The sequence below is a fragment of the Sinocyclocheilus grahami genome, unplaced genomic scaffold (assembly GCF_001515645.1).
Source record: "Sinocyclocheilus grahami isolate Dianchi unplaced genomic scaffold, SAMN03320097.WGS_v1.1 scaffold24.1, whole genome shotgun sequence".
NCBI classification, from domain to species: domain Eukaryota; kingdom Metazoa; phylum Chordata; class Actinopteri; order Cypriniformes; family Cyprinidae; genus Sinocyclocheilus; species Sinocyclocheilus grahami.
In genome coordinates, this window is record NW_015505203.1 from 1,064,446 (window position 1) to 1,089,596 (window position 25,151).

The 25,151-nt window shown below is 40.5% G+C and overlaps 1 protein-coding gene across 1 annotated transcript; it reads right to left on the reverse strand.

Annotated features, from left to right (window-relative positions):
* Positions 1–6,423: 6,423 nt before the first annotated feature.
* Positions 6,424–23,210, reverse strand: cyp26b1 (cytochrome P450, family 26, subfamily b, polypeptide 1). Its single transcript, XM_016246606.1, has 6 exons — positions 22,275–23,210; positions 14,035–14,259; positions 11,016–11,291; positions 10,746–10,901; positions 8,779–9,060; positions 6,424–7,734 (listed from the first exon to the last, which is right to left on the reverse strand). The coding sequence occupies exons 1-6, from the start codon at positions 22,476–22,478 to the stop codon at positions 7,342–7,344; spliced, it is 1,536 nt and encodes a 511-aa protein (XP_016102092.1). The 5' UTR covers positions 22,479–23,210; the 3' UTR covers positions 6,424–7,341.
* Positions 23,211–25,151: the final 1,941 nt, after the last annotated feature.

Sequence of the window (25,151 nt, forward strand, 5' to 3'; positions counted from 1 at the left end):
GACACGTCTGTGTGTGGTGGCTCTTGATGCCTTGACCCCAGCCTCAGTCCATTCCTTGTGACGTTCACTCAAATTCTTGAATCGATTTGACAATCCTCATAAGGCTGCGGTTCTCTTGGTTGGTTGTGCATCTTTTTCTTCCACACTTTTTCCTTCCACTCAACTTTCTGTTAACATGCTTGGATACAGCACTCTGTGAACAGCCAGCTTCTTTGGCAATTAATGTTTGTGGCTTACCCTCTTTGTGACGGGTGTCAATGATTGTCTTCTGGACAACTGTGAGCTCAGCAGTCTTCCCCATGACTGTTTAACCTAGTAAACCAAACTGAGAGACCATTTTGAAGGCTCAGGAAACCTTTGCAGGTGTTTTGAGTTGATTAGCTGATTGGCATGTCACCATATTTTAATTTGTTGAGTTAATGAATTGGTGGGTTTTTGTTAAATGTGAGCCAAAATCATCACAATTAAAAGAACCAAAGACTTAAACTACTTCAGTCTGTGTGCATTGAATTTATTTAATACACATGTTTCACAATTTGAGTTGAATTACTGAAATGAATTAACTTTTCCATAAAATTGACATTCTAATTCATTGAGATGCACCTGTATATTTAGCATATATTTCAAATGTATGGGCAGGTAAAAATGTATAGAAAGTTATCAAACACAAATGTGAAGAGTGTTATTTTCTGTTTTCACTTCCATCTTATACAGTAGTTGTGCCTGATGTTAAATTCATCCATGTCAAGCTTCTCAAACAGATTACAAGTCATTTTGGTGCCATTAGGGATGCAGAAATTACACACTTAAACTTTAATCAATTGTTTTAGGTTAAAATGAACTTTAAACGTCGGTGTCATGTGAACTTGTGGAGAACCATGTATAAATGAATAAAACAACTATATTGGCCAAATGACACACATATGGATGAGTTTTGAACCCCTAAATTAGAGAGAGGAGCTGACTAATGGCATTTTGGGTACCAATGCATTGACTTAGTAGAACTGTGCCACTGCTTTGTGTGTATGACTCAAATAAGAAAACCTGCTATATCTTTTCAAAATCGTTTGATCAGAATTATGTTTCACTGGTCATTTTTTCCCAGTGATGACTAACTATTGAGAAAAAAATGGAAGGTTGATTTCCACTCAAAGTTGCAACGTAATTTGAGATTGAAAAATAAAGCAACCCCCTTTCAACGTTCTCATTTTGCTGGCAGTCCAGTGCTTTAGATCTCCTCCAGCTTGGACCATACATCTGCAACATTTGCCCACAGATTTTGTCTTATGTGGTTTTTGACAACGCTAAATTCTTTAAATAAAAAGGTACAAACAGACAGTGGAAAATAAACAAATTGACATGACCAGGCATGTCCTGAGAAGAGATTTTGTTTATTCTACAGGAACACTGCAGAACTGAGAGTGACGGAGTGAAGCAAACACTGAAGTAATGATGCAAACTGAATTTTTCAGCTGCAAAAAAATAAAAAAATAAATATGAACATGAAATATCATACTACTCTAAATATTGCTGAAAATAGTATGTTTTTACTTGACTGTTCTTTTTAAAAAGGTTTGCATGAAACGTTACCTCAAAAAATTTAGAGAAGCAAATAATCTGAAGCAGCAGACAAATATAGTTATGTAATGTACTGAATAATTTTAGATGGAATAAATGTGAATCCCTTGGTTATTGAAGATGGTTGTCGCTCAATGGAACCTCATAGCATTTTCTTTTACATTGTGGTTTTAGGTTGTCCTCCTCTTCATACCAGTCATTTCATTCTTTTCCAGTATCATGGCTCTGTATTTCCTCATTGAGTTTAAGATCCAAGAATTTAAACAGAATCGTTCTAAATTTTAGATGTTTATGATATGGACCCCATTAGTCACATGTAAGTGTTTTTCCTACTGTTTTCCTACTACAATCAATGCAATCATCCAGATCTAACCTTTAGAAAGTTGCTCCATCTCCACCCATATATTTCAGCAAGGAACTCCACCTTCACCTCTTGCAAAACTCTTTGAATGTAACCATCATCCTGCTTTCTACCTGCAGAGGAAAATGTGCTTATGGGAAAGACTTGAGTGTTCTTTTATTCTGGAATATCTAAGCAGTGTCAGACCTGAGTTAATTTTAGTCTCCAGCATGACCCTGCTGTGTCAATGAATCATGCTGTGAATTTCCAATCATTATTCCCCCAAAAAACTCTACCAGATTGGACAGACACATAGATGGTCTGGACATGGTGTGAAGCACACTCCAGAAAGGTCATTGTTCATAAACAAGCCAGAATGAACGTCTGAATACAGTTACACACAGACATGTACACACTCTCTGGTTCTACATTCTGTCAGCCAGACCCAGAGCACAATGAAGGCTTTGTGAATTCAGACTGAAATTAGAAAGGAAGTTAATATGGTTTAGTTTAAAGAGTCAAAAAACAAAAGATGAAAGATTTAACCACTAGTATTAAAAGAATACCCAACATAAAATCCCCCCACTTCTTACCATATGCAATCCTGAATTAAATTTTGATCCTCCAAACCACACCTTATTCATCTGTCCCAAACTCCCCCAGCCAATCACGTCTGGTGTTCAGGCTGGTCAGGTGTATGATCTCACACAGTGATTCTCCTGAAGAGAGGTTGGAAGTGTACTTACCTTGGTCCAACCCCACCAAATGCCGGTTGTTTTGTGGGTTTTGGTTTGATTGTAATTCTGTGACCAAACATGGACCAAGCATGTCCTGTCATCACTCCATCCTGGCTTCTCAGCTGAGAGTTTTAAACCCCAAATCAGCTTGTAGCAATTACCGGCAAATTGAAAACGTGCTTTGCCGTGACTTTGTAACGATACACGTTGCTCCCACTGTTAGTGTACTTCTCTGGCAAGCCAGGGGTTGTTCCCATCACAAATTTGATGCTAAACAACCGCAAAAATGTAAAAGCATGTAGCCTCTCTCAAAAGTATCTCTTGCCAAGAAGAGAAGGACGGAATGAAAGAATAACTTATCTGAAAATTGAGAAAAGAAGGAAGAACTGAAGAAATCGATTTTTTGAAGAAATAACTTAACTTAAGCTTAACTAAAAAATTTTAAAAAGTGTTTTAACATGTAACTCGTCAACTTGCACGTCAATTTCAGTGTTTGCCTGTTCTGTTGTATGCGTGTATGTGTGTGTGTGTGTGTGTGTGTGTATATATACAGTATATATATATATATATATATATATATACATACATAAGATTATAAGATATGTTTAAGATTATACTATGTAGCAATGCTAAGAACATCCAAAGGTCAACTTCATTACAGTAATTGTTCTGTCATCTGCAGTTAACAAAAAGTCAAGCAGTTAACAAAGCGATCCGGCCAGCATTTGAAACCTAAATCTGCTCAGCGTCTGTGTGAACATCAGACATGTGCTTTTCCAAATGTCACAGGCTTTTGTTCCCAAATGTAGTCCAAATATGCTTGTTCAAACCGTTTGCATGTCCTTGGATTTTGAGTCCATTCAACAAGACTTATGTCTGTTTCATCCATGAAAAAGGGCAAACGGCAGATGGAAATGGAAACATCTGAGTGCTCATCAAGAATGTTGTAGAGAGGAGCGATGGCTAGATCAGCGCAGTCTCAGTAGTGATCATGGATGTCTCAGACTCTTCTCCACTGAGAACAATGAGAAAGCGCAAGAATCCTGGAAGCATTCCATGTCTTCCAAATATCTGCTCCCAAGCGTACTCGTAGACATTGTGGTTGGAAATGAGGATTCCTGGGAGGGTTGGGAAAAGGGGGGTGGAAAACTGAAAGGAATCCATTATTCTGCATCAGGGCAGATAAGACAAAGAGGCTAAGTGGCGTCACATAGATATTTGTAGAAAAGGGAATGGTGGGGAAATTAATATTAAGGTAAGATGGCACAGAAGCATATAGTTCCTTCACAGGTCCCATCATACAGCACCTGGCAAGGTGAGTGGTCTACAGAATCTGCATCAACAAAATTTGACTCAGAAATTGCTAATAAATTTCCCAAATAATTATATATATATATATATACAGAACTGGAGAGGATCTGCAAGGAGGAATGGCAGAGGATCCCCAAATCCAGGTGTGAAAAACTTGTTGCATCTTTCCCAAAAAGACTCATGGCTGTATTCGATCAAAAGGGTGCTTCTACTAAATACTGAGCAAAGGGTCTGAATACTTAGGACCATGTGATATTTCAGTTTTTCTTTTTTAATAAATCTGCAAAAATGTCAACAATTCTGTGTTTTTCTGCTGTGTGTACATTAATGAGGAAAAAAAATTAACTTAAATGATTTTAGCAAATGGCTGCAATATAACAAAGAGTGAAAAATTTAAGGGGGTCTGAATACTTTCCGTACACACTGTATATATATATAATTTTTTTTTTTTACTTAATCAATACTAAAATTCAGATCAAGGGAAAAGGAAGTCATTAGTGATCTCTAATGAGAAACCAGACAGAATAGATAAGCTTTCTTATGGTCCAGGTCGTCAGGATGGTCTTCCCTTAAAGGGATAGTTCACCCAAAAATGCTTACCACCAGGGCATCCAAGATGTAGGTGACTTTGTTTGACTTTGACACTCCTAATTGAGATTGTAGATAGAGTGTCAATGGTCCATTTGAGAGATAGGTGGCGGTAATGCACTTATAAGTCTGCGATCTGCCATAATGCAAGAAGAAGAAGACGCGTCATGCACCGGCTGTCGAGGATGCGCTCAGGACAGTTCAGACATTACAGTGCAACAGAGGTAAAAAAAATATATAAATACTGTTCAGTTTCTTGCACAGACCAATCGTTTCGTGTCTTTACACATCAGTGTATCGTCATGAGCCGCAGGGTTTAATTTGGTTTTGTTTGTGTATGTTTTTTTTTTACTCTCAAAGCCATGGTTCCCATTCACTTCCATTATAAGACTGACAGACTGCAATGGTTTGAGTTAAAAATCTTCGTTTGTGTTCTACTGAAGAAACAAAGTCACCTATATCTTGGATGCCCTGGGGGTAAGCAGATAAACATCAAATTTTCATTTTTGGGTGAACTATCCCTTTAAGTTAAGTTCACTTAACATGCATGGTGAGGATGGTTGTTTGTGTGCTAAGGCAACGCTTTGAAGTCAGTGCTGGTCAACACATCTGGCGTCTATTGAATAAAGCTGTTGTTTGATGAATTGTCGTCAGTGTGCAAGTGTGTGTCTCCATATCACTACTGTAAGTATTAGTTGAAAACCTAAGGTTGTACATGGTCAGTTTAACAATGTGTAGTGTCCCTTCACTGTATATTTACTGTATATATACAAATACAAATGTCTGAACATCAAGAGTCAACAAATCAAAAAGAGTGAACATCAAAGAGATCAGCTTTCTCCTTTTTCCCTCGCACAATATAGCTGCAAACCATCAAAGGGCTATCCTGTGGTTCCTAGGTGATGTAAAACAGACTTGCATGTGGTTAACAATTAAAATATTTAACCATAATTTTAGAAAATCATGTTCAAAACATATCCAGATACCCTTGAGTCTAAGTGGCAAACGAAGCTGTTAATGTTGTTAAGCAGTATGAGGCCAGAAGAATTAGGACCGAACGATTGATTTTCACATTATAGTTTATTACAAGGGTTTATAAAATTACCAAGTACATTTAAGAATCACTGTAACAAAAAGGAGGGGAAAACATTCATATTTGAACTAAGTGAAATGTGGATTTGTAAAAAGGAATAAAATATATGTACAGACAAACTCAACAATCAACAAAAGAACGTAGTCAAATGGCACTCAAAATAAACATACCTCGCAAGTGCTTCTGTTTATTAATATTAACTAAATGCAATGATAATAATGATAACCAAATATTATAATTATTACAATAACATAAAATCATATTAACATTTAAATACTGTGTACAATACAGTATAACTGAAATCCATATCATTCTAAATAGAACAGTATTTACCAACAGGCTTTACTTATACTAGAACTCTATTCTGAAATATAACAAAAATAGCACTTAAAATAAGATTTATTACAATAATAATAATATTAATAGCAAGAATATTAGGATATTAGACAATGCAAATATGCTTTACCCATGACTTTCTAATAGGTGAAATCCCTCTTGCTCTCACAACATTTGCTTAGAAATAGCAAAACTGTACTGTAGCTGAAGGTATAGCAATCTACTCTCTGTTAGAAAATGGTACACTGAAAGCAGCAGACATTAATTCATCTATTCATTAATTCATAAAAAAGATCAGTGGCATATTTTATCAAAGAAAAGTCCTTTGCATGGCCTGTAGATTAAGTGAAGGAAGAACCCTCATCAGGTTGCTCAGAGTCTTAGTGCCTCTCACCCAACCGCCTTTAAAGTCCCTTCAGAGAAAACTCTCCTGATTGGTGGTATATAGAGTTACTGGCTGATGATTGTCCAATCAGTTCCACCATCATCTACTGTATGTTCAGTTTAATTTCTTCGTATATTGATGTGGAGCAGCAGGAAAAAAAGAGAAGCCTTCCTCTTTGCAGAGGTCAGTTGGCACTCTGCTCCATCATATAAATAAAAAGCGACTCCCAAAGCAGCATATACGACTTGTTTTTTTTGTTGTTGTTTTTTTTGCTTTTTTTCATACATGTCTTCAAATATAACATTTGCAGCAGGAAAGAGTCCCTCATTCCCTCTATAGCTTGTTTTGAGAGCCTGCACTGGTTACTTTTCTCTTATAGTCTCTGTCTAGATATAACTCTCTTCATCTCTCGCCTCTTTTTCACGCTCTCTTAAAAAGAATATTATGAATTGTCACTTATGCACAGAGCATGTATAACAAGTACTGGGTTCGTCTGAAAGCTCCTTCTGTACTGCTAACACACCTGAGTAAATTACACAAACCTCCCATTCATTCTAGTTTACACTGCCTACTCTAACTCCTAATATCTTAGCTGAAAAACGACCTGTCCACTCACGCAAACAGGCACACAAGAAAAAACACGTATTTAAACACACACACACAAAAAGGACACACATACTGTATATACATATTCATGAATTCAGCATCCACGAAAAAAAACACTCACACAAAACTTCTCATCTCAAGACCCTGTGACATCTACATTGGCTTTTATGACTGTCCCTTTCGCCTCTTCTTTTCTGAAACCTTCCTCTTGTGCTCTCCTGATGTAGCAATACGTTCAGTTCAATTTATATATTTATGATATACTTCTTTACAAATGATAGACTATACATTTTTGGCAAATGACAGTCTTTTCGACTTCAGGTAACAGCTCAAGGTATGAAGTCTGTTCCTTCTTCTGCCCAGTCTGTCACACGGTGGCATCCAACATCTCGTTCGACTTGGCCATGATCTGGTTCTGATTGGAGTCGAGGCCGAAGAATTTTACATGGAGGCCGTCGGTGGGGTGCACCACGGGGACCGAAATCAAGCGCGGGAATGTCCGCGTGGCCAGCTCGAAGCGACTCCCTCCCGCGAGCTCCACGGCCAGGAGTTTGAGGAAGAGAGTGGCCAGCTGCTTGCCGAGGCAGGAGCGAACGCCACCACCGAAGGGCAGGTAGTGGAAGCGGCCCTCGCGATCTTCGTTTCGCTCTGGGCTGAACCGGTCCGGATCGAAGGCCTCCACATCCTTGAACACAGCTGAGGTGTCGTGGGTGTCACGGATGCTGTACATGACACTCCAACCTTTGGGTACCTGTACACCCTGAAAGATGGCCAAAAAGGAGGTTAGAAGTGTTGTTATTGTTAATTAAAACTATAAAAATATAATATAAATAATACAGAATATAAAAAGAATATCAAATATAAATATGTGACCCTGGACCACAAAACCAGTCATAAGGGTCAATTTTTCGAAATTGAGATTTATACATCATCTGAAAGCTGAATAAATAAGCTTTCCATTGATGTATAGTTTGTTAGGATAGGACAATATTTGGTCAGGCTACAAATATTTGAAAATCTGAAATCTAAGGGTGCAAAAAAAATCAAAATATAGAGAAATTCACCTTTAAAGTTGTCCAAATGAAGTGCTTAGCAATGTATATTACTAATCAAAAATTAAGTTTTAATATATTTACATATAAAGTACTAAAGTACTAAAACTGAAACTGAAATAAATGTAAAATTAAAGCAAAATGACTAAATGTAAAGCCAAATGGAAATATAAAAAAAAAATTTAATTGTAAAAAATCACAAAAACTCGAAACAAAAATTAAAATGAAAACTGATTATATAAAAATAAGATCTAATTCAAAATATTAAAAAATAATTTCTATTTACATCATTTAGCAGACGTTTTTATCCGAAGCGACTTACAAATGAGGACAATAGAAGCAATCAAACCAACAAAAGAGCAATAATATGTAAGTACTATGAAAGGTCCTGGTTAGTAATATAATACAATAGTATATAAATGATACTGGTTATAAGGATAAACCAGGTGAGCATTCACATTAACAACAATACAAAACAATAAAAGCATAGTTAACAAAACAAAAGATAATTCCAACATCATATACTCATCATCAAGTCTTTCCAAACCTGTATGACTTTCTTTTTTCTTTGATATTTTCATGAACACTGTGGTCCAACTGGAACCCCACTGACTTGTATAGATAACTTTTTTTCCCCTTAGAACATTTTAATATGTTTCTCACAGAACAAAAGTATGTCATACTTGTTTGGAACAACATGAGGGTGAGTTTTATATTTGGTTTAAAGTAGCTGCAGATCTTCAACAACTCACATCCAGCTCAAAGGTCTGTGTGGCAATGCGGTAACCTCCGGACACGGGGGCAAACAGACGCAGGACCTCTTTGATCACGCAGTCCAGGTACTTGAGGCTAATGATGCTGTCCAGTCGCAGTTCACCCTGGCACAGACAGCCGTCATGCAGCAGGCCACAACTCCGCAGCTCCTCACGCAGCTTCTCTAGCACCGCAGGGTGTCGCAGCAGCTGCATGATCAGAGACGTGCTGGCGCTGGCTGTTGTGGCAAAAGCAGCGAAGATCAGCTCAATAGTGGACTCCTGCAGGACAAAGAAAAAGGTCTGTGGTTTAATGACACATATATGGACACTAGTCCTAGATATTTGACACTAATATTCTGGCACGTTGACATCTGTTACTGATGAATTGTGGCTTGATTGCTGTGATAAAACTTTGCAGAAACTCATATCTGTCGTAATTCATTTTTAAATGTCATTGCTACTTGAATTGGGTGATACAATGCAAAATAACTTTTATATTTTAATATATTTTAAAATGTAATTTCATTCTGTGGCAAAGCTTAATTTTCAGCAGCCATTACTCCAGTCTTCTGTGTCACATGATCCTTCAGAAATCATTCTAATGTGCTGCTCTGGTGCTCATGAAACATTTCTTATTATCAATGTTAGTTCTGTTAAAACTGTTACTTTTAATGCATCCTTGCTGAAAAAAAAATTACTTGACCCTAAACAGTAGTGTAGATATATTGACTCTAGTCTAGCTACTTAACCGCAATCTAACTTTTTCTGAAATTCTTAGGATGGAGCTGCTTTACTTCTTTTCTTTCCTTCTCTCTTCTTTTTTCTTTGAGGTTTGGCAGCCATCTTACTCAGGTTTATTTTCTCTCTCTTCTCTCTCCCTCCCTATTTTAACTGCTTGCCAGTGAGTTGGTGTTGACAGGCCTGGGAGCCACCCCTGCCGCCACTGTCTGAGGAGAATACGCATGTACCTTACAAAAGAAAAAAGCTGAAACGTCTGAGCCGAGTGGAATAACCAGGTAACAATAGCCTACAGGGAAGCATTTATTGACTATTATCTGTGTCATTAAATGTCTGTCATCCTGGTTTGGGCATGGGACTAGAGAACTGAGCAGGAGAGAGAGAAGAGAAATAAAGAGCGCACTCAGTGGGTAAAGTGTGCAGCCAGAGAGGCGCTGCAAGCCTCTCAATATCGTAGTGTTGACTTCCTGTTTTGCTTTAATATGTAATCAAGTAATCACAATTTGACCTCACACTGAAAACAAAATGAAAAGAAAATGATTAGCATAGTAAGACTGGGAGGATGACTGTGTGGTGAAAACCATGACCAGTTTTACGAATGTGTAATGTACATGACAGCTCAAAATACAGTTGAAACTAATCTCCTATCAAATGTATGATAAAATATCTCCATTTCAGTAAGACTGAGAGAGAACTCCTCTATAATGTAGACTAGGTGGCCAATGAGGTTTTTAGCACAGACTGCCTCGCTTTCTACTGCCTACCTAGTAGGGCACTTTCTACTGCCTTCTAAGAAAGTATCCCAACAGAAGTGAAAACTGTCTTCAGTGAGTGATTTGAAAGAGCCTACATATGCTACAACAGTCACTCACACACGACACAAAGTGCACAAGAGGTGCTCACATTTGATTCCAGTGGAGTTTGACATTAGCATTTTGCTAAGCTAATGACATGATAGAAAACACAGTCTGATGAAACAATTTATTAGCCGTTTTTAGTATCATTATGCTGTACATTTATAATCAACATTTCTCCTCACAGTAGCTGATTAACTGTAAGCTTTTTCCACTTTTTGTCATGATTTTTAAAAATTTGGTGAGTGATGTTTGGAATAGCCTTAGCACAGGAAAGCGCACATATGAGGACTTAAAATGTTGTCTATGTAGGCAGCTTTTGGAACAAGGTTTTAGAACAAAGCTGTAGTGTATTAGCGCTGCTTCGCTCACCTTGAGCTCCTGCATCGTAAGCTCTGTGTTGTTCTCCTTGGCGCTCTCTAGAAGCACATCGAGAGCGTCAGTGTAATCTTTCCCCTGGGTGTGGAGTGGTTTCTCTCTGATGGCTTTTTCTATGCTTTTCTGGAGTGAGTCTCTTGCACGAATACCCTGCAAACACACAATTCTATTAGCTGATCTACCACTGTGTTCCTAATGCGCAGAAACCGTCTAATCCATTTCTCCATTTTGAAGTGATGTAGACTATACATATTGACATTTTACCTTCCTATAGCCACTAAATGGCAGGTCGATGGGAAGGCTAAAAACGTTCTCCACAAAATCCTGGAAAGTGCGGAAAAGACAGTGCATCTCCTCTTCAGAGACACGGAAACCCAGGAGCACACGCAGTGCCATATGGAAGGAGAGCCGCTGGGACTCACGATAAACATTGATAGGGTCAGGATTGGAGCTCCACACCCGCAGGGTCTCCTGAATGACCTGCTGGATCTTGGGCAGGTAGCTCTCCAGAGCCTCATGACTGAAGACTTTAGCAAAGATCTGAGAAACACAATTGAAAATGCAGTCAGTCTGCTGTGTTCTGGTGTTTGTACCAATAGAGAACCAATTTGACAGCATAAACAGTTTTGCAATCAGTTGAGAATTTGATAAATTTATAGCTGCAAGTCCCAAAACTTAATCTTCATAAGAACAATGTATTTTACCAAAGAGCCCAGGACATTATCTGACTGGCCCAAGAAAGCAATAGGAGGCATCTGCTTCCAAAAACATGCATGTTTATGAACCTGACCAGATATTTGACACTGCAATATTATTTAAGAGTTTGTATCTACATGTATATTGCATGAAAACAGAGTTGCACTGTTCTAAAAATACTAAACATTTGTTTTTGATTCAGGCTTATGGACCTGCATTGCTGAACTACACTTCCCACAATGCAGCTGGCCCATGAACCACATCATCCATCACAATCCAGAACCTCTGTGCTCTACAGGCAAGAAATGTCACAAAATTATTATCCTGAAGACACAGTCAGCACCTAAAGGCCAAGCTTATTTGTCTAATAGTTTGAAACATGGAACATTCTCATTAACTCTGAAGTCCTCACTGTTTTTGACCTTCTTGTACTCTTGACTGCCACTCATCTACCTCCACCTCGCTCTCAGAATATCTGAGAGTTTCCCTCTGCATCAGCAGTGAGGGTGAAAGGCGAAGGTAAGATTTTCCTGGCCGCGGCAGCGCATTTCTAAAGTACCTCAGTTGTACTGGTTTGTTTAGTGAAATAACATCCATGTTCCAGTGCCCACAACTAACAATAGCACTTTTTATATGCCATCTCATTCCAAATACCTCGTCTCCGCCCCGCTTTTTTCCACAGTAGTAAAGGGAAGGGGGTGGAGACTTGTGTGTCCTCCTCCTGTCTCTCCGTCTGACTTTCACTCGCCGAGGCCCATTTCTTTGTGTCTCCTTTCCATGCTGTTCTTCTCAGACCCACTTCATTTCTAACTCTAACGATCAACTGGCTTTTATTAAATCATTTAGGTATTAAAAGCTTATTTCACACCTATTTACACTTGGTTTTCAGTGTCCTTCTTCATGTACGTAAAACCACCAGTTATCTGTCCATTCTACTACATCATTAACATCGGATCCTTTTCTGGCACGTTACAGTGGTTCACGTGTGTGGAGAAAAAACGACTACAAGCATGTTTGTGTCACACATCTCTCTTAGCTGCTACCCATAAATTCATAAATGCAATACAACACCATATTTATACTATTTATTGGTTTGGGATTTTTTTTTGAAGGTTACTATTTTCCTTTTGCGAGTCTTTGCGTACTAGACAGACGTCAGTCAAGCTCCACTAATGCCAGTCCCCATTATACAAGATTTTGAACACTACTGGAAAAAAAACAGCCGCCTGTCTTCATTACAAAACGTGACTGCACTTTCCACACACATACACACACACGGCCTTTTAAAACTCCCCCACCCTAATAATTTCCATATGTCTTAAATTATATGAAACTGCTCAAAGCTGCTGGTTTGACCAGAATGTAAAGACCTCTTTATTCTCTCCCCCAAACCATTCACTTTCTTTACACTTCTCTCTACTTTTCCAATCTTTCTCTCTCGCTCTCTCTTTTCTCTCTCTTCCCCACTGACTAAAACAAAATCCCTCATTCAGAGCGAGAGCACTTTGTGTAGGCAAGTGAGCGCAGAATTAAGATCCTGTGCCCTCTACTGGCCAACCTAATAAATTCAACTCCTCACCAGATCCACAGTTTGATAGGCCTTCTGCTAGATAGCTGTATCAACAAGTGTGATTTAGTTCATCAATGAGCTGTTGTGCATCCTGTTAATGACCAGCACATCAAAGAACTTTTGAAGTTCCATTAATACAAAGCCAGTTAAAATCAAATATAATTTGCTTTCTTCTAGGAAATTATATAATTTATATAGCTACATCCCAAGCTCACAGAGCCGTTTGGATCTAATGCTCAAGTACATGTATAGCAATGGTCTTCAAAGAGACATTTACAGTAACTTCTTTTCTTTCCCAAACGTCCCCTAGAACGGGAGAGCTTAGAGGCTGTAAAAGGCTGTGTTGATGAACATACTGTACCTTTCCAGTCTAAAATATAGACTGTACATTGCTGTACACATCCAGAGAGGTTCAAGAACAAATTAAAATATATTTATGACATTAGTGTGCAGAGCAGGATGTTGAAACCAGGCTGAAGGGGGTCCATAAGGCGGTCTTTGTCCATCTGAGGCTGGCTGACTAATTAGCAGTCATTAGGGGGCTTGCGTGAGGCCCTGGACCTGGAGGATTAACCAGACTGATTACACCCCGCTGACCCCTCAGTGGAACAGGTGTGTGGGGTGAAACTCAAGCCTCCAAGGGACTGAAGATAACCAGGGTCCACAAAAAGCTTTTTTGTCTCCGGACAATGGGTTGGATTTGAGGAGAAGCTAGTTATGAGCGTAATCCTCCATTGTGAGCAGACTGATCTGTGTAACAATAGTGCACAGGGGAGCAAGGCATTGTGGGTATCTGTCTCCAAATCTGGACCTAAGGACAGCAGAGCCTTTTTATATTTGACCTTCTATCTTGTTTCTTTCACTCCATCTATGGTTCTTACTGTTTTGTCCTTCCACAAATTCAAAACATCTTTCACTGACAAGGCAGGGAAATGGTGCACACAAAAACCATCCATTAGGAGATAAGGATGGTTCCCACACATAATAAAACTACATTTGAGTGTACATGGACCTTACCTTTCTCCTTTTGCGGTGTATGTCTCCTATAGAGTTGGCCAGACTGTTGGGACCCAGTAGAGTGCTGGTGCTTTGGGGCCAGTCCACAGTGACCAGGCTGTGCTCTCCCATCAGGACCTTACGCACATTCTCTGCCCCCGTGACCCGGATGAGCGGCCGTCCGAGCAAGTGAGTCTTGAATACGTTACCATACTTCTGCCTCCTTGACGCATGGAAACCTGCGCCCTGAAAAAGAGAACCAGGTGCAAGAAGAAGAAAACTCATTAGTTGCAGATCAAGAGGCATTAAACCATAGATATAAATTACCTTTTAATTGATTCTTGGATTTTTTTTTTTACTTTAATAAATCACAGACACGCCTCTATCATTGTCACTGTGCTTTTTTATTTTTGCCAACAAAAGCTGTTGGTTTTAAACCCTAAATTGAACAGAATTATTACCTTTGTAGTTTCAATCACATTATTAACCTTTAGCCTAGCAATAACCCATCAAACTGAATGCAACACTGAAGGCTATGAAGTTTCCGTCTGTATATTACAGATGTAATGAGGTGTTAGGGCTAATAGGTATTTGGAATGAAGGGTGTTAACCTTGTGGGATTAGCCCACTTTGTTTGTTTTTGTATTGTAAGGGCATAAGGGTCCCGTTCACTGCATTCTTTATGCAATTGGGTTAGCTTTAGCTAAGAACAGGCTCAGGCTTAGCCTTCGGGATCACGCTGAGAGAATTGATCTAATGATTATATGAGTGCAGCCATTAGCTCTGAGAAGTCGGTGTGTTGCGTGAAAGATTGGCTGAAGGTGCTAATCAGCAAGGAATTCAGTACATCCTGCAAACTTTCACCTTTGACCCCTTCACCTCTACGATTTGAGAACAAGCAAAGTGATCTAAAAGAGATGTTTAAGGGTTACAGAAATACATTTCAGGCATTCTCAGGGCAGGAGACCTGAACCTGAATGGTGTATCATGGCCTATGCTTTAACTGTTGCCATAACATCAGCCTGACTGAAATGTCTAAATGTTATGTATATTGTAGAGAAAATATACATAATTAAATGTATTATTTTGTTCAATACTAAAGTCATCGTGCACATTCAAGTTCCGTTGAGCAGAATTTCTGGACATGATAAAAACTCTTAGCTCTGGAGTGAGTTGCTCTGTATAACACACAGTAATTGCCTGTAGCCCTCGAGACCTCTGCTGAGCACATAAAGACGGCCTGTAACCTCTCAGCCTCACACACACATACTGACCCCATGGCAGGAAGTGGCAGTAGAGCTGTTTGCTCCCCTTGCTACCCTCCCCCCTCCCTTACCAAAATTTGTGACCAGTTTCATCGAGCACACTCCAACACTCACACTCTTATTTGCGAGGATAAATTTAGCAGCATGCACGTCTTTTTTTCTGTTTGACTGAGAGAAACTAGTCTGAATACATTTCAGCTCAGCATGCTACATGCATGCTTCTGTGTGTTAATGCATGTTCAGTTGAAATGTGAAGCAAGTTTGTTTTTGCAAGTACTGCTAAATCATAAATTAAAGTATTGACAGATTTCTTTTTGGAGTGCTTTTATGGCATTTACGGCTTAGGTGATTGGCTTAATATCACTTGTGTTCAGAACTGAGAACCCACAAGCCAATGTGGCAAAATTCAAACTGCCTACTTCCGGCACATTTTATAGTCTTTTCAAAATGTGTGTATGGACAGAGTTTGTCACATTCACTTTCCCACCAACTCCTGGTCTCAAAAATGAGGGACAGGTCCTGAGCATATTGTTGCTTTAACTATGATGGCAAGCACTTCCCAATGCCATTCCTGTCTGCCCTATAGTCCAGCAAACAAGTCTCTTTGGAGATGGGCAAATAAGCGTTCCACCCCTTTTCGTGTACTTGTGGCCAGAGGCTGGGTTTCTCACCTCTATATATACTGCTAAATCATAAATTAAAGTATTGACAGATTTCTTTTTGGAGTGCTTTTATGGCATTTACGGCTTAGGTGATTGGCTTAATATCACTTGTGTTCAGAACTGAGAACCCACAAGCCAATGTGGCAAAATTCAAACTGCCTACTTCCGGCACATTTTATAGTCTTTTCAAAATGTGTGTATGGACAGAGTTTGTCACATTCACTTTCCCACCAACTCCTGGTCTCAAAAATGAGGGACAGGTCCTGAGCATATTGTTGCTTTAACTATGTTGGCAAGCACTTCCCAATGCCATTCCTGTCTGCCCTATAGTCCAGCAAACAAGTCTCTTTGGAGATGGGCAAATAAGCGTTCCACCCCTTTTCGTGTACTTGTGGCCAGAGGCTGGGTTTCTCACCTATAATAACAAATAAACAGATCAGTTCATGAATGATGTCTCGCCGTTGAACTTTTATCTCATATGTTGGCAAACATTAAAATGCATATACAGGCATAATCTGAAGTGCATCGCATTTTAATTTTTGACGTAAAACCATCTGTCAGTGGAAGCTTTAGTTCTCTATTTTGACCACTTTTTGATGCTTGTTTAGTCTCTTCTGACCTTTGACCTTGGCTGACTGACACATCAAACACCTCCATAATAACAGAGACCATAAATGACAACCTTAGCTCAAGACTGGCTGAGATGTCTGAAGACTTAGCAAATGTCTTATGACCCGCATGGCACCTTGGCCCCTAAAATCCTATAACAAATTATTGGCTTAATTAAATAGCGAGATTATGAGATCAGACTAACGAGATATACGAATGCACACCGAGGCTAGACAAGGTCAGACAAAAGGAGATTAAGTCTCATTTTCTCATCTGCCAAAGTTTAACCAGAACTGGCAGAACATATATATGGCTGTAAAATCTGCAGTGGTGGACAATGTAAACCATATTTCATACTTTCACACTTTTTTTTCTCAGTTTTCACAATTTTTCCTGCAAAAGCCTGTTTTGTGTTTTATAGTTTTGGCGGGATTATGCCATATTCAAACATTTTTGGTTCCTTGTTGGAAGGAGGTGAAAGAATTCCTGATTCTAGAATCATAACAGACCAATTTGGACTTTAGAAAAACCAGGTTTAGTCAGTAAGAAACACTTTAAGACTGTTGTTCTAAAACAGTATGACCGAAGTTTCCCCCAGAGAAACTCTGTCCATGGCCAAACAGACATCCCGGGACCTCGACAGGTGTTAAACGGGGCGCAGCCACTGCGTGAACAGTGTGTGAGGTGAGAGAAATGTTCACTGGCCAGCTCAAGCCAGTCTATACTTAAAGACACTGAGGATTTCACATATCAGGTGAGTGTGAGGGCAAGAGGTAATGCTGACATGAACAACCACATGCACACACACACACACACACATCCAAAAGCAATGCAGGGAAAGAGGGGGAAAATAAATGTAGTATCTTTCACCACATGGTGAGAACTGAGTGTGTGTGATGATGGATGATTGTGTGTATGTGTGTGTGTGCTCACCTCTCAGCAGTGGGACCAGTCAGAACGAGAGAGAGAGAAAAGAGCCGTTTTAACCTGACAGACCCAGGACAAGGCTGTCTTTCACACATGCCCAACATAAGGGCACTCTTTAACTTTCTCTCTGTTGATTTCAATGTATAAATACATTTACGCAGAAGTGAACTTGTCATTTGTATTATATTATGTTTTTTGTTCTGTCATATTTCCCCTTCAGACGATTTCTGTTTTGACATCATGTGTAACCTGCGTGAACTTGGTGTGTTTGATCATTCTGGGAACAGGAACATCCATTTTAAACACCACATGCTGTCATCCTTACCAGGCCAGAGCCTTTTTTCCACCTCTCCATGAGTAGTGAAAGTGTGCAATGTACAGTCACACACTACATCACCAAAAACACATCTACATTTCTCACATCTACATGTGTGTATTTACAATTGAGGGCCAACAGTTCCCTCTGAAACAAGTGTACACAGAAGGGCAGCCAGAGAGGATCCAGTCCTGACCTGTGTATTACAAGTGGAAAGTGCAAAAGACGTGCTAGAAGATGGAAAAAGGTAATGGTTTTCCGGCTTAGAAGTGACTGACAGTGAGGTGAGCATAAGAAAATGTGATTAGGATGGTGATTGACAGTGAGGTGCGCATAAGAAAATGTGATTAGGATTTTTTTAATAGTCACAATCTACTTCGTAGAAAAGTGACTCGGCGCACTGGAAATAGCAGAACAGGTCGTGAGGCAAAATGGGGAGACAGACACGCTGGGCTTGGCAGCGCAGATGTCATTTGGCTAGAAGGTGAGAAATGTCCTCCCTCATTTCACAAGGCCACAGAAGCTCAGACGTGCAGAGAACGAAAATAAAACAAAAAACCCAAAAGGGTCACTGACGCACAAAAGCTCCACACACCCTGGAAAAGCTATGAGGTAATAATCTGCAGCTTACTCGCACTGTCAAACACACACACACACACACACACGTATGAGGCCAGTGTGTCCGTTCACTTCTGCACGCATGCATGGTCATGGTGACTGTTGCTCCAAGCGCGTTTCCTTAAAAACCAAGTGAAATCGTCTGTCAATCAAATAGCAGCCTGTTTGTTTTGAGCGAAGTCAGATTGGGTTCAAGAACTCCGTTAGAGATTGAGGTTAGATGATCTTCAGCGATAAGACAGAAAAGCTTTCTACATTCATTTGGACCGCAAAACACATGTCAGACGTCGCTTGAAGACAATAAAGTGCACAGGGCTCTTGGGAGAAGAGCATCTGTGTCAGAAGCTCATGTGGCTCTGTAGTTTCTGTCACTTGGCGTATTTAAAGCCTTAGAATCAGAATGAAATAGATCAGTCAATAAATAGGCAAAACTTTGAAAACAGCTGAATGGATCAAATGTGTTTGCAGTACATGTGTGTTCAGTTACATGCACTTCGACCTCGCACAAAACATGCCTGTTCTCTGCCTCTGGAGGTGAAAAGGTTAACTCGCCACCTTCAATAGTTTCTTTTATTTTGAAAAGAAATATATCAGATATTTTACAAGGGGGCGCAATAAAGAGGACCGCTTTTTTCCACTGGCTCATTCCACACAGAGTGCGCAGGACTAAAAATACAAATTTCTGTGTAAATTGGACACCAGACGAGCCTCCCGTACATAAATGTAGCCTTTGTGTGCCAGTGGAAATGTTATACAAATGACCCCTTTATTAAAATAACAAAAAAACCTTTTAATTATATTTATTCGGATCAGCTACGGTTGACCCGAGCACAGGGGGCGCTACGCGAGGGACTGCGGGGTGCAATTTCATATGCAATTTCAATCACCTCAATGTGTTTGTTCAGCATACGACCAACATTAAGTAAGATGAGAAGAAAAGAAAGATGGATGAAGGATGGAGCGGCGGGAATTGAAAAGTGTACGGCAAGTTTTCCTTGGCACATCGTTCTGCTCCATGTTCTTTATTTGTATCACTCATTATTCTGACCCTTGTCCTCAGGTCCTTCTGTATATATGCATGCGTGTGTGTGTGTGCATGGCTTAGTCTAGGGGCTGCTGTGTTTATTGGTTCAGAGTGGCAGGTAACGGCGCGGGAGGAGTTCTCCGTACGCTGACCCACAGTTTCAGCGTAAATAAAGATAATATGTCCATTTACTGAAATAGCCCGTTGGAATCTCTCAGGATGTGTGCGTTGGCCCGTCTCCATTGGGGTATAGATGGCATTTCTGCAAAGAGAGAGGGGGAAAGCGGGCAGAGGCAGTAATACTTGAGGTCCCATTATTTGGCCATCAGTCACCCTTTGTTGTACCCGCCAAACATGGCTCTGCATAAATGAAAGGAGATATGGGAATTTCGGGCAACGCAGTGAGAATCAGCCATCGGCATCAGAGAGCAATGGTTTCGCTTAATGCCGAGCGAGCGCCAAAGCCCACGAGACAAGCGCAAAGAACCTAAATGTGGCCGAGCTGAGAGAATAGGCTCCCCTTTGACCTGGAAACACTTTGTGGAGAGAGATTATGGTTGTTCAGTGCAGTGTGAGCGCTCACCCCGGGGACCCCCTTTTCTTCTCTTTTCTATCCCCCTACCTTCCTCCTCCTCCCACTACTGCTGCCAAGCCCCCTTAGCTTTCACCCCCTGTCCCCTGTTCCTAAAGACAAGAGGCTGTTTGAGGGGTTGGTGGTGCGTTCCAGAGGTGAAAAAGGGGCCACACCGCACTGGTGCCAGTCATGCCCGTTTCATGCTCGCTAATCCCGACAAGCCCCAGGAGAAAGCCAGAAAGCGAGAGAGAGGGGATGCTGGAAGACTGTTCCTAAATCCCCCAGGTCTCTATAGGCCATGCTCTCTGGAATTCTGATCAGAGCCCCAAGCCGTGTAGTCTTTGTCCCAGGGTGTGGGTGTGTTTTTGACCCCCCGGCGGGCAGCTTTATTGCCACCCAGACTGGAGCGATTTGGGTCAAGGTGTAGACGTGGGGTAGAGGTAAGGGAGGGTTGCCCAATGGGTGAACTGTGCTCTCATGTTAGACAGCCTTCTCTGTGTACTGAGAAACTGCAGTATTGAGGAGTTATTGCTACAATGGCAAAGGAATTTGTGCTTATATAATGATCCTTATTAATGTTAAGTCTGAACTCACCATAACTGATCAGCACACAATTCAAAAGTAATAGCCCTGGCATAGACACAGTTAAGTTAATGCGCCATATGGATATTTCAGCAAAGCTTGGAGCACCGTTGAGAAGAGGACAAAAAAAGAAAGTTGTGACCAGATATTTTTTGCGGTCAATTGAAAATTCATACACAGACAAAATACAAAATCATTTCATAATTCAAAATGACAGACACACCGCAAGAGAATGCAAAAAAATTACACACCTCTGAGTCCATAAATCTATGTCAATCACAGATTTGACCCACTTTTGGATTCAACTACTGCTCCGCTGAGGCTTAAGGAGAGAAATGTGGACCACAAAAGGGGATAACCGACCAATTTAAGGGGTTGTCTTAAATGTATCGCTGTACACAGATTGTTAAAAAGCAATACATGTTTTCAGAAGCACAAGAAGGAGAGAGATCAACATTTCAAACTGCACGTTTGCACAGTAGCTCCAAGTCGCCTCGTAGTCATGCCTTGAGCTGTAGCAATAAGGAATGACACAAGTTTGGCACAAATGTACCGGACCAAATCCTTTTGATTTTAAATATATAACTCTGAGATGCAGTCAAGCCTGTTTGTTTTTCTAGAGAGCCTGCCAACTGCATGGAAATTCTCTTCTGGATTTCCAGCAACTTTGGAGAATCTATTCCTGACCAGAGAATTTGATCTGTACACCACTCAGACCAGGACATTCCTCACTTTTGAAAATCTCAGTTGAAAGCAACCCACTCCAGCTACTGTAAGCCAATGTCCAGGGACATCCTAATGCGCACCATGGATTTAATATGGAAAGAATTCCTAAGACATTTTTTACTGTATGGAATGCTTTTTTACAGCTTCAGTTCGTGTAATAACCTACTTTTAAAATACCACATTATGGCCGCTGTGCTGATTTTAATTCAGTTCATGTGCTACCTTATTTTCTAAGTTCTAAACCAGCCATGTCGCAGTGAGCGTTCACAAATGTCTCTAACTTATTAAGGAAGATGGCACAGAGACTCCCTGAATGTACTGTATGCGCACCACGCGCTGTCTAGGTATCGTGACAGAACGGCACGGCATCATTCACAACACGCGGGTTCGTCTAGAGTAACCGGCGCGCGCAATTACACAGAAACTCAATGAGAGCGCGACACTACCTGCCCTCGCGATCAATCCCACCCCGCGCTCCAAGAGGAGTTTACGCGCGCTTTGACAAGCGGTGCTCAGTGGCTGTGTTCTCGCGCGCATCGGAAGCCAAGGACTACAATATTTCTGGAACGGAGCGCGCCTTTCTTGGCAGCCGCAAACAGGTTGTTCCACGTGGATTGAAAACTGGCTGTATGAAACAAAAACTGTCGGCTATCTAAAACAGACAGCTTATTAACACCATGGAAATATGGCACGGATGAAATTGCACACGTGGGAATAACTAACCTGCAGGCTGTTCGCTTTTTAAAGCGCAATATTACGCTCGAGCGCACACGTGCGAAAAGCATTAGTGGACGTTATCCTACTCTTGATGTGTCTTTAACAACCCAGTTACCTACAGGGAGACTATATACACTGGTGAGCGCACGAATCCGCGGTGCCTGGCGCGCACCGGAGCGGTGTGCGTGCGACAGCAAGACGACTGGAAACTTGGAAAGACACAAGGAGATGGAGCGCTTACCTGAAAGAACCAGTGGCATGTTTCTCCAATGATGGGGAACCCCATGGAGCCCTTGGGCATAGGCAGCTTGCAGCTCTTGTCCCGTGTTGCGGTCCATCTCAGCTGCCAGAGTTGCTGGGACACGGCCAGAAGAAGTGCCATGGACACTAAACACGCAGCCAGCGTCGCCAGCGCCGAGACAAGGTCAAAACTCTCGAAGAGCATGGCTGTGAAGGTCCGGGACTTGTCTCAGATATTTCTTTAGAGTGATGAGCACTACAGTGGTTAAGCCTTCTCGGGAGTATTTGAGGTGACTTATATATGAGTTATATATGATTTGCTGCTACAACTAGCCTATTCTGAAAAGCAAAAATAACTGAGAAGAATCTCTCTCACCAAAAGGCAAAGCAACAAAGTTTTGTAACGAAAAGTAAATGAATAAATTGAAGTGTTTAATCAACAGAATGCTGGATATTACAAAGCGATCTTAAATGTTTGTATATCATTTTAAATTATGCAAATGGCTTTCCAATATTTCCGTGAATTCTAGATTCAGTTTTAATTTTTAAAATATCAATTTGACGTGAACTCGTCAAACTTGAAACTTGATTTAGAAATGTTGTTCTAAATTCCAAACTCTTCTTTAAAAATTAGCTTTAAGTGACTTTTTGGGGGAAAAAAATGTTTTCAGTTATTTTAAAAAATATCTTACAGGAAAGCTCGATATAATCTTTTAAAATGTACTGAAATCAAGTAATGGTCATAAGGAAGACGCAGAAATAAATGAAAGAAATAATCCTCCGAAGTTTGATGCCTATGAGCAGTAAAAATCTTCAGATGACTGTAGTGCGTCTCGCTAGCCCGTTTTCTGATGCGGTTTCACTCTCTACCTCTCTCTTGCGCTCTAGCTCTCTCTCTTCACATACAGTTTCTCAATGTTAGTTCGAGTTGCACAGCGAGCTTCCAATGTGTGTTTATATAGCGGAGGCAGTGAGGCGGCATTCGGCCAGGGTGCAAGCGGCTCCCCCCTTACCCCACCCCACAGAACTGAGGCGGGGTGAAAAGTGAACGGGCCGGGCGCTGGAGCGTGCGGGACCTGGAGAAGAGCCCAAAGAGAGAGAGAGAGACTTTCAATACTTTAAGCCTCATACGTTCGAGAAAGTATCACCTGCCACTCGCAGAATATGGATATGGTTTAATCGCATGGGCTTAATGATGCTGTCACGCTGAGCTACCTTGATTACTCAGCATGGTTCAAAAACCACAGGAAAAAAGGAGACGTAATGTTATAACAGTGTAAACTTGTCGTATACTCGTAATACTCAGACTCAGTAACACACCATAATAGACATGTTGGTTCAGTATCTGTTTAAAATTTCTAACAAATGACTGTTCAGATGCGCATCTGTTCCACACAGCAGTAGTGCGCGCCGTTAGTCCTGTGAATATTCACAGTCACAGTGATTCATTCATTCCTTATTTGTTTTCTTCAGAAATGGCTTGCTGTCTATCCAAAACTTTTAGGGGATCAAGTTTTTAAAATAATTTCTTTGAGACTACATTTTCGGGGCGCGAATACGATAAGATGCGTCTTGCGCAACCCCAGCTCTTATTCGGCGCCCACAGTTAACTAATATTACAGTATTTTTAATCAAATCAGTAAGGGTTATTGTGAACATCTGTAATAAAGTTTATAAATATTTCAGTATTTTTGCTAATTAAATAATGAACTTAACGCAAGGTGCTGATTTAGCCAACGGTCACTATGAACACTTGCGTTCTGATTAACTTTTGTTTTGTTACTTAAACATTGGGGGGCGGGGGTGGGTGGGGGGGTTGTTGGGGGCTATTAAAACATCCATCCATCCATCCATCTATCTATCTATCTATCTATCTATCTATCTATCTATCTATCTATCCATCTATCTATCTATCTATCTATCTATCTATCTATCTATCCATCTATCTATCTATCCATCTATCCATCTATCTATCCATCTATCCATCTATCTATCTATCTATCGTGTAAAATGAATCCCCTTGTGCTGAGAGTGTCGATGAAAGTGACCGATTCGTGCTGGTGTCATCTGTTACAGATGGTACGTGGTTTCAATTACGGTCACCTTATGATCACAATCACTCAAGGACAGTTATGTAATTGTTCTCAGCATATGAGACGACCATTGCAGAGCAGAACTCAGAGCTCCAGCTGTTTCGCTCACTCTCTTTAAGTCTGCTTCCCGAGGCGCGCAGCTGATGCGCAGGATGAGCGAGGAAGGGATGCTCGGCATATATTCTGTTTACTTGTCTGAAACCTAACAATTCTCTTAATATTAGAAAGGACGCGTTTAAATGATAGTTACTCGTCTTTTCGCTTACAAGATGAATGCGATGAGTTCTCGAGCGCGTGCCCATAAGTTAAAACCATCCATTGATTTCTTCAGTCCGTTTGAAAGAGTGCGACTTCTGCAAGCTTACGCATTCTCTCCCTTATGCTTTTGCTTTTCGATCTGTTTTAAGCCAAAGTAAACCTGTCCCGAGTTTGCACTGTGAAATGCAAGGGATTTCTGTCTTTTTATGATATTTTCCTAAGACATTCTTTCGCTCACGCTGTCAAACTGGACGCGTCTCTCAACGTCACACTGCCGCCTAGCGGAGACAGAGGGAACTTCTCAATCTCTCATTCCAGCGCACGCTGTCACGCATCTAACATATGTACATATAACTTCACATTTTCCAACGTGGGATAGAGAAAATAAGACTGAAATATTCCCTTACTGAAAATCACATAATTATTTTCATGTTACTGTATAAAAATGTATTTCTTCACACAAGCTTAAGCAATGTACTCAGAAATAAGAGGTGTACTGTTGTTCTGAACAAAATGATTTGGATCTA

What these genes read in the sequence shown, in the direction of transcription:
- cyp26b1 (XM_016246606.1), bottom strand. Translation starts at nt 22,478, where the DNA reads ATGCTCTTCGAGAGTTTTGACCTTGTCTCGGCGCTGGCGACGCTGGCT. An exon ending in TTACGATGCAGGAGCTCAAG is followed by an intron (nt 9,061 to 10,745) that starts GTGAGCGAAGCA and finishes TTTGTCCTGCAG; the next exon opens with GAGTCCACTATTGAGCTGAT. An exon ending in CACAGACCTTTGAGCTGGAT is followed by an intron (nt 7,735 to 8,778) that starts GTGAGTTGTTGA and finishes GCCATCTTTCAG; the next exon opens with GGTGTACAGGTACCCAAAGG.